Genomic DNA, 17,743 nt, shown 5'->3' on the forward strand with positions numbered 1-17,743 from the left:
GACCTTGGTTTCCACCAATATTCTCAAAGATTGTATCTCACCTCAATAGGAAGCATCGCCTCACTACCATAAACCAAAGAGTAAGGTAATGCCCCAGTCGATGCACAAATGGAAGTCCTATAACCCCACAAGGTGAATGGAAGCTTCTCGACCCAATTCTTGTATGTCACTCCCATTAGCTTGTGGTCAATATGGTGAAGATTTGTGAGGCTCAATGCCATATTCTTCCATGACCTTTTAGACTTCACCTTCAAAGTGGGAACCATTGTTGGAAATGATCTCTAGGGTTACCCAAAACCGACATATGATGTTGTTTTCTAAGAACTGAGCCACATGCTTAGCCTTCAACACAAAATAGGAGGCCGCTTCCACACACTTAGTGAAATAGTCAATCACTACTAAAATGTATTCATGCTTGTTTAAAGCCTTAGGAGCTATTCCTCCAACCACATCTACGCCCCAAAATGAGAAAGGCCATGAAGAGGTCATACTATACAACTCACTAGGTGGAACATGGTTCAAATTGGCGTGTGTTTGACAATCACGGCAACTTTTCACATAGTCCACAAAATCAATCTTCATCGTATTCTAGTAGTACCCCATCCTTAGAATCTTCTTGGCTAACATTCTCCCATTCATATGAGGGCCATAAATTCCTTAACGAACTTCTTCCATTACCCTCTCGGTTTCTGCCCTCTTCAAACAACGAAGGTGTACACCATCATAGGACCTTCTATAGAGTTTTCTTCCACTTAGGATGTATTAGGACACCATCATCCTAATGGAACAATGTTTCCTCTTATCAGCACTATCAAGATATGCCCCTAGTTCCAAGAACTTCATGATGTCATAGTACCACAGAACTTCCTCTTCTTCTATGGTCATTATTGAAGCTTCGATCTTCCTTTTGTGCACTTCCTCATAACTATGTTTGATCTGTAAGAGTCGTATCCATACTCCCTCAGGTATTTCAACCATGGAGGCTAAAGTAGCCAAGGCATCTGCAAACTGGTTTTGAGCTCTAAGGATGATTGTGTATTCAATCTTGTCAAAGGTCTTGGTCAAGTTCTCTATGTATTGTTGATAAGGATTCAAGTGCTCGTCCCTCACTTTCCACAATTTTTGTGCTTAGGCTATAACCAAAATTGAATCCCCAAAGACTTCAACTTCTTTTACCCCCAACTCTTGAAGAACTTTCATTCTGGTAATGTATTGTAGTTGACCCAAGAAACCCCTAATCTGTATCTCACTTTTGGGCGGAGGCATCTCCAATATGGCTTTGATCTTGAATGGGTCAACTTTTATCCCTTTGTCACTCACTAGAAATCCTAACAATTTTCTGGCGGTTACTCCAAAGGTGCACTTTTGTGGGTTCAATCTCAATCTATATTCTTTAATCCTCTTATAAAACTTCCTCAAGTTTGTGGTGTGGCTTCTTCTATCTTTGGATTTCACTATCATATCATCAACATACACCTCTACCTCATTATGCATCATATCGCGTAACAAGGTTGTATCCTTTGATAATTTGCCCTATCATTCTTGAGGCCAAAACAACATTGCCGTGTAACAATAGATTCCCCATTCTATAGTGAAAGTGGTTTTGGTCATATCTTTAAGAGCCATCTTGATTTGGTTGTATCTTGAAAGACCATCCATGAAGGACATCAAGGCACTTCTTGCCATGTTATCCACTAAGACGTCAATGTGGGGGAGGGAAAGTCATCCTTAGGGCATGCCATATTCAAGTCTCTAAAATCTACACACATCCTTACCTTTCCGTCCTTTTTAGGTACATGCACGACATTGGCTATCCATTCGGCTTGGTTTATGGGATTGATGAAGCTTACCTTTAATTGCTTAGTGACTTCCTCTTTGACCTTTAAAAGCCTCCTAGTCCTCATTCTTCTCAATTTTTGCTTGATAGGCACCATGTGGTCATGAGTATCAATGTGATGTTAAGCTATTTTGGGGTCAATTCCAAGCATATCTTCATCGGACCATGCGAACACCTCTTGAAATTCCATGAGGAGTTCTTGAAGATCTTTCTTTTCTTTTTCATTTAGAGTTAAGCCAATTTTAATTAAGTGTGAATTTTCATCATTGCTCAAATTAATAGTTTTAAGAGTTGGTTCCATAGGTTCAATTTTCTTTTCCAATTTCTTATTAATTTCATTTTCAAATTCATTTGAATCATTTAAGTGCAAAACTTCAATGTTACGGGACACATCAAATTAAACTAAATCTGAATTCATCTTATTGAAAATATTGAAAAGTGCATTGGAACTTGCATTACGAAAATATTTTCCCATATTCTAAGAAAACCCAACCCAAGTCCAATTATTAATGGACTCTGCAATAGGCATGATCTTCCTTCTTTCTCTCTGAAGGCTTGCCATTCCTTCCTTTGTTCCTTTTCAACCCATCTTCTTTCTTAAGGGGTTTCCACACATGCATAGCTTCAGTCATGTCATACAAATCTTTGCCCTCTTTGAGGAAGTCTCCCCTAGCCTCACCAAGGAAACAATCACCATCATCTCCACTCCAACAGCTAATCAATTCATTGTCTCCTTCTTCTTTGTTCATTATGATGTATTGGTCGTCATTAGAAGAAGGGTCCATGTTGTGCTCAAGTATGAAGCCAGCCGGGGTGACTTAGATTGCCCCTACCTTCGAGGTCCATTCCGGCCAATCATGATCTTCCCATGATCCTAGGGCTCTTTTGAAAGTCCACGGTCCCAGAGCATCCTTTAGTTGCGGCTTGAATATTGGTAGAGGTAGGTGAATTTTCCCTTCTGCCATCACGTGATTGATGCCTTCTTGAGTTACCCCCCTTGGTTCATGCTCAACCTTGTGCCTTTAACTTCCTCTTTCTCAATTTTGAAAAGGTGACCTATTATCTTCTAGAGGACCTCAACTTGCGCCTCCACACTCTTAAGCATCTTTTGCATGAAGACCTTCTCACTCACAGCATCAATCCTTCCTTCTTGGTAAGCCTTCAATTTGGATGTCTCGCCTTCCATTGGACTTGGATTGGAGTGTTGTCTAGAAAGAAACCCCATTTTTATTTAGCTCATGTCCCAAAAAGGTTCTTTTTTACTTTTTTTAGATGTTCTTGGAAAATTCTTTAAGTTTATTTTAATGGAGGCCCAATTACAATATCACTCCCTTCCTTCTCATAAATCCTTGCCCCTTGTTTCATTGGGCTTTGGTCCATTTACGATAAAGCTCTCATCTTACTCTTATGCGCCTTCATTAGAATGTACTTTGCAATTTTCAACCCTTTGTCTCAAACTTAGGCCTACAATGTATTTATTACTTTTGGGCTTTTCATTTCTTTATTATTTCATCATTTTTTTTTCCTGAAATAGCCCTCTAGCTAGAATATTTTGTAGCCTTCCTTTCAAAGTCTATGAAATTCTCATCATCTTGGGCCTAGGCATACAACAAAGAGACCCAAGATTAGGGAGTTTCATTTCAAATTTGAAGGATATTGGATGCTAAGTCCATAGCATACTTGTTACCTTAGGCCCGGAGTCCTATTTTTCAAAAGGGCTTTTCCCATTTGGGCCTACGTTAGCAATTAAGCTATAGTCTTATGAGCCTTTCAAGTTAAGATATACCTTTGGATTTAGGGACAAGTCTCTTATATGTGAGAACTTCTTTTCTTTTGTCCCACAACATCTTAGGGTATACCATAACTTTTGGGTTATCCTTTCCATTTTTATACCTTCATTTGTCTTTTAGGATTAGGTGAACACATGATATATGGTTGAACAAACAAAAGATAGATAAAGGGTACCCTTCATGGTAGGATCTAGGCTGTCTCTAGTGTGAGTAGGTTCCCTAAGGCTAAAGGGATAGATAAGTAGGTCACTCACAACTAGGTGGGCTATGATTCCAACTAAAGGCCTAATTGGACCCCATAGTGGATTGGTAGCAAACCTTTAACATACTCAAGGCCCATTATAGGCGATGGCACTGATTGAGAGTTGGTGGGATGAACTTCGAAAAATTTGGGCCCAAATGGAATCTTCCATCTTCCCACTCATCACCAAGGTAAAGGGACAAAAGAGAACAAGTGACATGTGTGCAAAACAAATATTGAAACAATCTTTATTAAAGTTAAGACATAGGACACATAGAAATTAAACTCATAATCCCAAGTGGAGTCGCCACTATAGGCGCAGGGGAAAAAGAATGAAGTCTCCACCTGGTTATATGGCCTTGGAACCATGAATATAGCATCCTTTTAAGGAATGACCTTCAGTCTTACTAATAGAGTTTGTGTTCGGAGTTTAGGCTCCCAAGATCTCCCAACCCTAAGGTTGGCTTTCCATCATTGTGTCTTATGTCTTAACCCTATAAAAAAAAAAAAAAAAAAAAAAAAAAAAAAAAAACCATCTAAATTCTTTCATTCTAAACTCACACACACACTAACATGCATCTAACAAATAACACCATTCATCCTTAAACATATACTTATCTATCCACAAACAAAAGGAAGCCAAACACACTAAAGAAAACCCTAACATTCATCTAAAACTTAACAGCAATTTAAACATGGTAGCAAGCATATCATTAGAAAAAACATATCAAAAACAAATGCTAAAACACTAGAAATCCTAATCATACATTTAAAAAATTAAAAAAATTAAAAAAAAAAAAAAAAAAAACTAACATAAATGCATGAACATTGCTAATGCATGACTTACCCTTTACTTACCTCTCAGCAACATAACACCTATGGCATCAATGCATGAGCATGTGGATGAATGGCATGGCATTAAAACTATAAAAATAAAATAAAACCCTAACCTAAACCCTAATCTAAATATGTGATAACAAACAAACACGTTAAAATGTAAACAGACAATTATAAGGCCTAAAAACACGTGAAAAGGAGGCTGCGCAGACAAACATATGAAAGTAGAACCAAAACAAACAAAAATAAGGGTTTCTGGGTAACGACATCACGCACGCTAGAACAGGTTTGTGTACGCATGAGTTCAGCCTACGTGCACAAGCTAGATCGTGTGCATGCAAATCCTTACCCAAAAACCCTAATTAACACAGAAACAAGGCAGAAGTAAAACGAAACATAAAACATGAAATCTAGCAACCTAACATGCTTAAAGATATAAAGAAAACCTAAAACTAACCTCAACAACATATGAAAGCATAAACTAAACAATGAAAAGGATTAAAACAAGGATTAAAGCAGAAAACAAAGAGAAAAGCTTAAAAATAATACCTTAAAAGCAAAAGCTCCTAGGCTTGATTTTGACCGTTCCCCTTAGTTAAATCTATCACAATTCAATAAAATAGTGATTAGTAATCTTAAACTTGAAGGATTGGGACCAGAAAAGGTCACAATCAAATTAAAATGACTTGAGGGTGTTTTGTGAAAAACTCCCTTTTGATTCACTATTTTCTAGTGAATCTTACGTTTTTCCCGTGAGATATCTGTGTGTTTTGAAAATGTACCATGTAAGGCTTTTTATAGTGGAAAAAATAGGGTTTGGAACGGCTCCTAGACGATGTGGGATTCATTCCAAACCCAACCATCATTGCAGAAAACTTGCATTTCTTATGCTTCTAAAACCCTAGCTGCATGAGCAAGATCGTGCCTATGTACACATACATTGGCTCACATACGCAAGCCGCGACCCAGATATGCAGGCTAAGGTCTACTTTGGTTATTTTATTTTCAAAAATAGATTTTTGCACATTTAAAATGTTATATTTTCCATTTTAACACTCCTCAAGTCAATTTAATATATGATTGGGCTCAAAACTGGCCTTGGACCTTAGAGTTCGAGCATCATTGGGGAATGGGGGCCCGGGTCATAAGGGGTACAAAATGTGGTGTCTACAGAAGGCTTCTTGAGCTTAGATTCCTCCAACCTAGTTAGACGCCCTCCCATTTTCTTAAGGGTCTCTCCATGTTCATCCAAAGCCTTAAGGATCTTTTGTGCCATTGAGTCTTCCACGGAGGTAGTCATTGTTTCTTCTTGGTGTGTGTCTTCAATCTTGATCAAGCGCTTTCCTTTCTCTTGAATCCAAATATGAGTGGGGACATGTTTTCTTGACTTTGAGAATGCAATGATTCCTGAAAAGAAGTCCCATTTTCATTAAGTTCATGTCCCAATTAAAGGTTTTTTTAACTTTTTAGATGTCCTTAGAAAATTTATAAGTTCATTTTAATGAAGGCCTAATTACAATATCACTCCCTTCCCTCTCATGGATTTTTTCCCCTTGTTTCATTGGGCATTGGTCCATTTACAATAAAGCTCTCATCTTACTCTCAGGGGCATTCATTAAGATGAACTTAGAAATTTTCAACCCTTTGTCTCAAACATAGACTTACAATGTATTCATCACCTTTGGGCTTTTCATTTTTATTCATCATTTCATTTTTTTGAAATAACCCTTTAACTAGAATATTGTAGTCTTCCTCTCAAAGCCAATGAAGTTCTCATCATTTTGGGCCTAGACATATAACAAGGAGGCCCAAGATTAGGGAAGTTCATATTGGCTTTGTAGGATTTTGGATACTAAGTCCATAGCATATTTGTTACTGTTAGGTTCTAAAGACTTAGGATTTTATATATTTAGAACTCTAATTTGTATTGTTGGCAAACCATGATCAAAACAGTGTGTTTAGAAGTGTTATAGTCTTGCTCAAAGTTGTGCATTTATGTAAAGTTGGAATCGAGCTTAATGCAGAAAAGATTAATGCATTTCGGCCTGGCTCGATCGATCGAAACTTAGGCTCGATCGATCGAAGCTCGGGCAGAATGTTTTTCTGCAGAATTTTCCAACTCAACCCTAGTTGTTTTAAAACGTTTTTAGGGTTTCTTATTTGTCCTAAGTATAAAAGGCAAACCCTAGCCACGTTTTAGTGTTGCTCATATTGCGGTTTGTGTAAATCTCTTGTGAGATCTAGAGGAGCTTTCCTTTACACAAACTTAGGGTTTTCAAGGAGAAGATTTATCTACACCTTGATGATCAACTTAGTTGCTGCCATTGAAGCTTAAAGAAAACACAAGCAGGTGTGTTTTGTATCTGGTGGTGAATCCAAGAAAGAAGGAGTCCGTGGATTCGGAGCTTGCACGTGGTCGTGTCAGTAAGTTCTACTGGTGGGTAGCAATAAGAAGTCGAGCATGGGGACTTGTAAGTCTTATTGTATGAACTTCGATTCTTTCAAGATAGTGGATTCAAGTTTACCTTGAGGATAGCTAGGTCAAATCCTCCCCAGGTTTTTACCGATTTGGTTTCCTGGGTGATCATATCTTGTGTTATTTATTTTCCGCTACTTTGCATGATTTGATCTTTGTTATTGTGATAACCTAGACTTGTTAAATTGGACTAAGTAACAACTTGGCTAATTACCTAGGTTAAATCAATTGGTTTTAAGGGGTCTAAAAACTATCAAGTGGTATCAGAGCGGGTTGCTCTTTTGTTGTTGATCCTTTGGTCACTGAGCTGATCCTTGACCCCTATTATCATGGAACACGGACACTCCCTAGTTATTCCTCCTCACTTTGATAGGAATAATTATGCTTATTGGAAAGTAAGGATGAAAACATTCCTGAAATCTATTGATGAGAGAGTGTGGAACTCCGTTGAATATGGATGGGAGAAGCCCACTACTCCTGTTAGTGAGTGGGAAACTTCTCAAAAAGAAGCAGTTGCATTTAATAGCAAGGCTATGAATGCTATCTTTAATGCTGTTTCTATGGAGGAATTTAAGAGAATCTCTAATGTTGAGGTTGCTCATACTGCTTGGAATATCCTCTAGACTGTGCATGAAGGCACAAAGGCTGTCAAAATCAATAAATTGCAGCAATTGACTTCTAAATTTGAAAGCTTTAGAATGTTTGATGATGAATCTTTTGATGAATTCTATGCTAAATTGAATGATATTGTTAATTCTGCTTTTAACTTGGGTGAAATCTATGATCAACCTAAAATTGTTAGGAAGATTTTTAGATCTTTAACTGAAGACTTTAGACCCAAGGTGACTGCCATTACTGAAAGCAAGGATGTGGACTCCATCCCTGATGATGAACTTGTAGGATCTCTTCAATCTTATGAGTTGGATCTACCCAAAACTACCAAATCCAAATCAATGGCTCTTAAGTCAGTTGATGATGTTGAAGGTTGTGGATTTGATGATGAGCTCTCTGCTACAGAGATTGCTTACCTTGCCAAGAACTTTAAAAACTTTCTCAAGAACAGTAACAGAAAGGAAAGAGGAACAAACACTGCTAAACCTAGAAACTTTAGGAAGCATGATCCCACTAAGGTTAACAATAATGATAAACCTAGAGAAAAAGTAGGTCAATCTTCTAATAATTCTTTGGGTTCTCAGTGTTTTGGATGTCAAGGGCATGGACACATGAAATCTTAATGTCCTACCTATTTGAAGTCTAAGGGTAAGGCTATGGCTGTAACCCTTAGTGATGGTGAAGTTTCTGATATTGAGTTTGATTGTGATAAGGATGGAAACTTTATTGCTTTCACCGCTACTACTATAGTCGATGAGAGCATATCTGTTAAAGAGAACCCTTCTGATGGAGAACTCTCTGAAGATGCAGATCTTCAAGAGGCCTATAATAAACTTTGCAAAGTTGCTGCAAAGGATGCTATGAATGTTGAACTTGGCCTGAAGAAAATTGAATCTCTTGAGCTTGATAAGAAGAATTTACTTGTTAAACTGTTTGATGCTAATGAACTTTTGAACAATGTGAAAACTGAGAATATGCTTTTGTTTGATAAAGTTAAATCTTTGGAACTTGATTTACCTGTTGCTAGATCTGCTAGTTCTAAACTTGATCAAATGTTGAGTGTTCAAAAGTCTTCTTCTGACAAAACTGGATTAGGTTATGTTGAAAGCATCTCTGTGTCTGCTCCCCATTCCATAAAGTTTGTTCCTTCATCTTCTTCTTCTGAACCTTCTGTGAGTGAGATAGTGAGTGAAACTGTCAAACCCCCTGTGAGTGAGGTTGTCAAACCCATAGAAGTTTCACCATCTAGGAAGATTAGGCTTGATCTGAAAGAGTCTAAGTTTAAGAAGCCTACTCTATCTAAGGACAAGACACATGATAAACCTGTAGGGGTTTGTCACTTTTGTGAAAAGTTTGGACACATTCGTCCAAACTGTTACAAGTTGCAAAGAGAGTAAACAAACCAAAAGTACCTGTGCCTCAAGCACAAGATCCTATGGTACTTATTGGTGAATTGGTAAAGGCTTTAAACCTTTATTCCAATCCTGGAGTTGGTAATCATTCTCATGTGAATAAGAACTCCAATGCTCATGGTGCATCTAAAAGGTTTTGGATGCAAAAGACTCGAACTAATTGAGTCTTTCTGACATGGTCCTTGTGCTTCATTGCTCTACCCTTTGTGACCATTGTTCTTTGGTTTTGTTTTGTTTTTTGTTTTCCAGGATTTGCATTGCATAACATTCATGCATTTCATTCTATGTGTTTTTTTTAATAATAATAATATAAAAATAAAAATAAAAAAAAAGGGAAGAAAAAGGAAGCAAATTTTGTTTTGTACTATTCTTCTTGGTTTTTTAGAACAAGGTTGGTCAATTTATTTTCACATAACATGTCGTTTGTACCTTGTTTAGCTTTGATGGGCTTACTTATTGCACTTTACTAGTTGAAGTTTTGTAGTGCATGTTGTGTGGGAAAGATGTTTATAGTTTTTGATTACTCTGTCTTCATCTTGAAGTCACATGTTTTTGAATGTTGGACTTGAACTTTTAGAAAAAGGCATAAATAACCATCTCACCACTGTTCACTAGCCAATCATGAACACCTTAGTGCATATCATAAGATTTTGTGCTCGAGAAAGTGTACCACATGCACAAAAAGAACATAAGTTGAAGCCTCGATTTAAAATTGCTTAAATACTTAAAATTGGTGTGTACTATTAGGCTTGATGCCAAACTCACATGACTTAAAATTGGTATGTATATTATGAGGCATAAATTCAAGAAACTTACATGATTGCAAGCTTATGATCTAGGAGATGTGGGAGTTATATGATGTAACTCTTTAGGTGATAGTCTCTTTTAAATTCTTTGTGATAAATTTTGTAGACTTTGTGATTGATTGCTATTCACATATCACCTCACATGTATCTCAAGTTTTTGCTAGTTGCACACACTACACGAGTTACTCTTTGCTAAACTTTGTACATGTTATTGTGTGTGTTTATGGTCTGACCAACCAAGTTTTGCAAATACTTTGAATTTTGTGCAAAATTAATTTGTTGCTTGAAAATTTATGGAGAATGCAAGAAATTTTATTTTTGGGAAATTTGGACTTAAAGTTCTTGTTTTGAAAATCACATCATCACATACTCATGCATTTTGTTCTTAAATTTCAATGCTTTGAGTTGCTTCTGAATTTTTTTTAAAAAAACTGTGTTTTTCCTCAAATTTAGTGAGCCTCTGCCCATTTCGATCGATCCATTCTGTTTTTCGATCAATCGAAAATTTTTAAATATGTTAGAGAGAGCCTCTGTCTGTTTCGATCGATCGAAACTAATTTTCGATCAATCGAACTCTTTTCAAAATGTTTTGTTAAAGTCTCTGTCTGTTTCGATCGATCAAAACTCGTGAATCATGTTTTTTTAAAAAGTCAAATTGGACTTTTTCAAAGGCACTTTTTCAAAAGTTTTTCAAACTTTCCTCTCTCTCTGACTTGGCTAAGGCTCCACCAAGGATTTTTGTCGTTTTCTTCTGAAATTTTTGCAAGGTTTTTGTCTTCCAAGACCGGTAAGTCCTTTTTGCCCTTCCTTTTGCATTTTATTTCATGTTTTCACGCATTGCATTGGGTATTTTCGAAACTATTCATGATTGGGGTTTTTGATGTTTCAAGCCATGTTTTCTGAAATTGATCATTGGGTTATGTCTCTATATTGTTATATTAATGATCCTTGTTGGTTAATTTGATCAATTTTATGGTTTTTGAAAAATTGGAAATTCTAGGGTTTGAAATTGATCCGAATTGGGGATTTTGTCAAATTGGGTTAAATTGATGAAATTGGCTGTTCAATTGATGTATTTGGTCATTAATTTTTGAACTATATCATGTATGATGATCAATTCGTCAATATCTTTCAAATTGATCAAGTGGTTTTCCAAATTTTGGGGTTTTTGCGTTAACACCTCTACGTTCAAGCCAATTTTGTGAATTTGAACTTTTTGGGCTTAATTGCACTGCATTAGGACATGCATCATACCATTTAAATTGTTCATGCATCATATAGATTTTTATTCTATATTTTTTATGTGCTAACTTGCAGTCTGCCCTTGGTTTTGTCTTTTGTGTTTTTGTTCTTTTGCTCTGTGTTTTAGTCCTTATCCTAGCACCATGCCTAGGAAAACTAGAGCCCATAGAACCCCTTCCACTTCCTCTGAGTCTCCCTCTAGGAGTGAGGTGTTTAGGAATGATAAGTGCAGAGAGGCCTTTGATACTTTGAACAGTAAGCATAAGATATAGGCTGAGCAAGTTGTAGTGTTAGATGAGATTGATTCGGCCATTAGGGCTAACTTTGAGTCTAGAGGTTGGTTGCCTCTCTTAGAGATAGATCATCCACCCCCGACCGCCCTGATTAGAGAGTTCTTCCCGAATCTCTCTTGCCACGTCTATGATTCCAACACCCTTGTTAGGAGTTGGATACGAGGTGTTGAGTTCACCATTACCCCTCGGGTAGTGGCTGAGGCTCTTGGGGTTCCGGTTGTTCAAGAGCCTTACTATCCCTATAATGAGTCACCCTTTTTACATGTTGTCATGTCATACATCACTGGGTCATCTATCCAGTGGGGTTCTGATCCTCGGATCACATCCGCTGAGGTTACCGAGACTGCCTATCTTTTCTTTAGGATAGCGTGTCATTCGTTGTGGCCTATTTCTCATTTCCACACCATCCTTCTAGAGCGATGTGTGTTTTTGTATGCGTTCGTTTCTAGAGCATCTATCAGTTTTCCTTATTTGTTCCTTTGTTCTTTGAACGAGGTTCATAGGAGTTCTGCCGTAGGGCATGCACTTATTCATCCTATTTTCATTCATAGGATTTTGCTCTTTTTAGGTCTAGATGGTTCCTCATCTGGTGAGCCTGTGCATGTTGTTGCTCCCATAGGTGCCACCTTTCTTAGACAGAGGGCTGCTCACTTGAGGGTTGCTCTTTCACGTCCTAGAGGTGCGTCATCTTGTGATGTTCCCCCTCCTCCCTCTTCAACAGGTACTAATGCTACTAAGACATCGGGTGCTGCTGCTGATGCTGATGTTCCTCCACCGACTGCTTCGGATGATTCAGACATTCGACGTACGTTGGATCATGTCTTGACCGTTTAGGCGGCTCATGGACAGATTTTGGTGGACGTGCTCGATAAGATCCGTGCCTTGCGTGCGGAGTTGGCGTAGTTTAAACCACCTCCCTTTTGAGAATGGATTTTGTTTGCTCTTTGGCGTTCCGTCACAAAAAGGGGGAGTACTTTGTAGAGTTTTTGTTTTCAAGTGGAGAGTTTTTTCTTTGGTTGAAGCTTGTGGAGTTTAGATTGTATCTAGGTACTTCACGTTGTATTTTATTTTTTTTTAGCTCTTCCCATGTTTTTGATGGGATATTCATGTTAGGGGGAGTATTTTTTAGTTGGTAATTTATATGTTTCTTGTTTCAAACTGTTTATAGATTTATATTTATGAGTTATTCATTGATATATGTCTTTATTGTGTGTAGTTTGAAATCAAGAATTTAATTTGTTTACTTGTATTGTTTCCACACATGCGGTTATGCATTTTGTTTAGTGTTTCAGGAAATATACAGGTTGATTCAATTGAGGTGTTGTCTACACTTGCAACTGATGGATAGTAGTTAGGATTAAATTTGTTTTATGAGCATTATTTGTGTAAAGGGCTTTTTATTTGGTAAACTTTGAGCTTCTAGTTTTGTTTTGTCACGGATTGCCAAAGGGGGAGTTTGTTAGGTTCTAAAGACTTAGGATTTTATGTATTTAGAACTCTAATTTGTATTGTTGGCAAACCATGATCAAAACAATGTGTTTAGAAGTGTTTTAGTCTTCCTCAAAGTTGTGCATTTATGTAAAGTTGGAATCGAGTTTAATGCAGAAAAGATTAATGCATTTCGGCCTGGCTCGATCGATCGAAGCTCGGGCAGAATGTTTTTCTACAGAATTTTCCAACTCAGCCCTAGTTGTTTTAAAACATTTTTAGGGTTTCTTATTTGTCCTAATTATAAAAGGCAAACCCTAGCCACGTTTTAGTGTTGCTCATATTGTGGTTTGTGTAAATCTCTTGTGAGATCTAGAGGAGCTTTTCTTTACACAAACTTAGGGTTTTCAAGGAGAAGATTTATCTACACCTTGATGATCAACTCAGTTGCTGCCATTGAAGCTTAAAGAAAACACAAGCGGGTGTGCTTGTATCTGGTGGTGAATCCAAGAAAGAAGGAGTCCGTGGATTCGGAGCTTGCACGTGGTCGTGTCAGTAAGTTCTACTGGTGGGTAGCAATAAGAAGTCGAGCATGGGGGCTTGTAAGTCTTATTGTATGAACTTCAATTCCTTCAAGATAGTGGATTAAAGTTTACCTTGAGGATAGCTAGGTCAAATCCTCCCCAGGTTTTTACCGGTTTGGTTTCCTGGGTGATCATATCTTGTGTTATTTATTTTCCGCTGCTTTGCATGATTTGATCTTTGTTATTGTGATAACCTAGACTTGTTAAATTGGACTAAGTAACTACTTGGGTAATTACTTAGGTTAAATCAATTGGCTTTAAGGGGTCTAAGAACTATCAGTTACCTTAGGCCAAAGTCCTCTTTTTCAAAAGGGCTTTTTCCACTAGAGTCTACGATAGCAATTAGGCTATGGTCTTATGAACCTTTTAAGTTAAGATATACCTTTGGATTTAGGGACAAGCCTCTTACATGTGAGTACTTCTTTTCTTTTATCCCAACACATTTTAGGGTATAGCATAACTTTAGGGCCATCCCTTCCATTTTTACATATATTTTTTTTTGTTCTTCAGAATTAGGTGAATACATGATATATGGTTAAACAAATAAGAGATATAAAGGGTATCCTTTGTGATAGGGTCTAGGACCTCTCTAGTGTGGGTAGGCACCCTAAGGCTAAAGGGATAGATAAGTAGGTCACTCCCAACTTAGTGGGCTATGATTCCAACCGAGGGCCTAAATGGACCCCATAGTGGATTGGTAGCAAACCTATAACGTACTCAAAGCCCATTATAGGAGATGGCACCAACTGTGAGTTGGTAGGATGAACTCCGGAAGATTTAGGCCCGATGGAGCCTTCCATCTTCCCACTCATCACCAACCGACGTTAAGGGACAAAAGAAAACAAGTGATGTGTATGTAAACAAGTATTGAAATATTTTTATCAAGGTTAAGAATTAAGACACATAGGAATTAAATTCACTATCCCTAATGGAGTCACCACTATGGACACAGCAAAGGAGTCACCACCTAGTTTTGTAATGGCCTAGGAACCATGAATATAGAGTCCTTTTGAGGAAGGACCATTGATCTTACTATCGAAGATATGGGTTCGAAGTTTAGGTACGTTCTTGGGAAGGTGTTAGGCTTCCAAGACCGCCTAACCTTAAGGTTAGTGTCGACGCCAAGCCGCAAACTGCTAGAAAAAACCACTTTCGGGCCTTCGTTCGACCACCCCCCGTGGCGACGCTCCCACATATACAGGGCCTGTTCTCAATAATGGTGTGGTTCGCGTGCAGCTTTGGGTGCTCTTTCTCTCGGGGGAGGAAGGTAGGTCTACCTTTAGAGGTGTGGCAGGAATTTTAGCCAAATTTTAGGTCATTACCAAAGGTAAGTGAAGTCACCACCAATCATTGTGTTTTTCTAAGGTGTGATTGGTCACCTGTTTCGAGTTGATCTTATTACCAATCCTAGGCTAAGAAAAAGGGAATTTTTCCTAATCTAATGTGGATGGCAAAAAATCTTGATTCTTGAGTTCGGAAGTTTGGTTACATGTGGGGAAAGTGTTAGGCACCCCACAACTCCTGTCCAAGGACAGTCCTTTGTTTTGATAAAACCTTAATTTTCAGAGATTGGCAATAAAAAAAAAAAATGATTTTGGCCTTAGCTTTCGGGGCTTTGCATGCATGGAGGGCTTTAAGGTTTGGCTTATGAATGGTTGTGGTCCCAATCTATGCTTTCCTAAGGCATTTGGGTAAAGTACCAGATTTCCACGGCAAAAATCTGGCGACATGTCACCTTACTTTCACAACCGAAATTAGGCTTCGCTTTGCCTTAGGTGACATGGATTGTGACAATCACACCAGAAAAGGCGAGCAAGTATATATATACATACATCATGCACAATGCAAGCACACAAAATATGAAAGTAAATGCCTAAATCCCTAGAGCATGGCCCAAAATATACGTGTAGGAAAGTAAACAAGGGTCGCCATACTCTAGAGATGAGGATGAATGGTACATGGCTTGATATACCTAATACAACCCATCTAAGAGAGAAATGAGGGAGGAAGGAAGAGGGTTTAAAAGAGTACATACCCAAATGGGAGAGGCTAGACCCCTAAATCTACTGAACATAGTCGCTTGGCTTATATCCACATGCTCACATCCTCGCCCTTTTTGCTTGTGCCTAGGAGACCGTGCCTTTGCTCCATGCGTCCTCGCTTTATGTGTGTACATGCAAAGGCAAAGACGAGAAACCAGTAGACAAGCAATGAAAGGAAAAGATGCAAAGTGCATATGAAAGGGGCATAAAGCAGATAAACATGATAGACATGGCAAGCAAAGAAACAAGAAAGCAAGCAAACAAGCGAGAAGGCAAACAAGCAAGAAAGCAAACAAAAGGTGGTGTCCGCGAGGGACAAATGTAGGTTTGGATCGAATGTCCATAACTTCATTGTGTTGAAGCATGGATGACACACTAGCAAGCAAGACTTATGCATGGACATGTGAGCAAACGTGTAAAGATGCATAGAAAGCCAACGGGTGGCACAAACAAGCTTGGTAAGCATAGCATCGCGCAGAGCAGAAAAGGGAAGGGGTCGCAGGGAGCAACCTGGCATCTAGAGATGCATCCCAAATGGTTACATCTGAACAAGGCCTCATGGGTGTTGGATGTAACCACACAAGGTTAAGCCCACGGAGGGCGCCAAACATGGCAAAGCCTAGAACTAGAGAGGCTAACACAAGCATAAAGCATAGAAGCAAGCAAGCATAGACATAAAAATAAGATGATCCAAACCCTTTGATGTGGGCCTTGGTGTATGGACAATGACAAAGACCATAAGGTCTAGATCAGGTCCTAACCATTAGGTCTAGATCAGGTCCTAACCATTAGGCCCAAACACAAGAAAATGCAATAAAAGGAACAAAAAGGCTACAATAGCACATGGCATGACAAACAAGGTCTAGGCCTAAGCACATAAACATGGCATAGAGCATATAAGCACATAGATCTAACATAGGAGATGGCACAAGGCATGTAGCAAGGAAGATTCAAACACCAAAGCACACGGAGAAGTAGATCTAAACATAAAGACATGGAAGAATAGAAATTTGAGCATGGATATAGGCATAGAAGTGTAGGATGTGCATACAAACATGTAGATCAAGGCATAACCATAGACATGATATCAAGCATGTAGGCATGAAGACGCAAACATCAACACATAAGAAAGAAGGATCTAAACATGGCATAAAGCATAAAGCATGAAGAAAAGGCAACTAACACATGAAAAATCATGGAAGCATATGAAAATAAACCAAAAACACGCTAGAAGCAAAATAAAGCAAAGAGCATGCTAGATAAAGCAATAAATCATGTTATTAAGGCAAGAGAAAGCAAGATAAAAGCTAGATGAAGCTTTAAAGAAAAAGGGGTATGGATAGTAGATAAAAAGCCACATCCATACCCCTTAAACCTTAAATCCAAGGTATGGAACCAAGGAGAGGAAGATGGAAGGTATGAACACTACTTTGTATTTTTGGTGAAGAGAAGAATCAAGAGACTTTGATGTGTTTTTTGTGTTTGGAAGAGAGGAGAAAAGCTTAGAAATCATCCAGGCAGAGAGCAGGCAGCTAGGAAGTCTCTTCTTTTGGTCTAGAGGTGCTTGGGACCTTTTATAGCCCCTGCACGGATTACGAGACGACAGCCCTTATAGGGTTGCCAACGACCCTTCAAGGGCCGCCACATTCAAATGGTCCTAGATGGGGTTAATCTTGACACCGCTGGAAAGATCTTGACTTCCAGTTTCTAAAAAAGGTATGAAACTCAAAAATCCAATGGTCGGATCAAAAGTTATGGCTCCAGAAGTTAGTGGTGCATCAATCGGTGCGTTAACCCGGTTTTCATGATATCTCGACCGTTCTAACTCTGATTTCGACCCATGAATAGTCGTTGGACTAAGAATTTGATAATCTTCACAATGGCACTAGTTTCAACCCATTCTGAAGACCAGATCAAAATTAGGGTTTTTAGGGCCCACCAAGAGTCAACTCCGGGTCAAACTTGGTCAAAGTTGCCAAAAATCTCCGAGCAACTTGAGTTTGTTGTAAAACTATGAAAAGTGATATTTTGAGGGGATTTTATCCTTGTTTGACTTTCGGCAAACCTAGGGTTGACTAGGGGCGTTTTGGTCATTTTGGCTGAAAGAGGCACTTTAAGTGCTCTAGTGTCCGAACGGGTTGCG

General features: G+C 38.4%; 1 protein-coding gene across 1 annotated transcript; it reads right to left on the reverse strand.

Moving 5' to 3' along the window:
• Positions 1–762: 762 nt before the first annotated feature.
• On the reverse strand, positions 763–1,497 carry LOC126719673 (uncharacterized). The gene is made up of 2 exons (XM_050422204.1): positions 1,251–1,497; positions 763–1,109 (listed from the first exon to the last, which is right to left on the reverse strand). Exons 1-2 carry the CDS (start codon positions 1,495–1,497, stop codon positions 763–765), a joined length of 594 nt encoding a protein of 197 aa, XP_050278161.1.
• Between the last annotated feature and the right edge of the window lie 16,246 nt (positions 1,498–17,743).

Source organism: Quercus robur, chromosome 3, assembly GCF_932294415.1.
Source record: "Quercus robur chromosome 3, dhQueRobu3.1, whole genome shotgun sequence".
NCBI lineage: Eukaryota > Viridiplantae > Streptophyta > Magnoliopsida > Fagales > Fagaceae > Quercus > Quercus robur.

Bases quoted from the DNA above. Each gene is read 5' to 3' on its own strand.
- LOC126719673 (XM_050422204.1), bottom strand. From the start codon at position 1,497: ATGATGCATAATGAGGTAGAGGTGTATGTTGATGATATGATAGTGAAA. The intron at 1,110-1,250 runs GTGAGATACAGA...AATTGTGGAAAG, and splicing joins GGAGATGCCTCCGCCCAAAA to TGAGGGACGAGCACTTGAAT.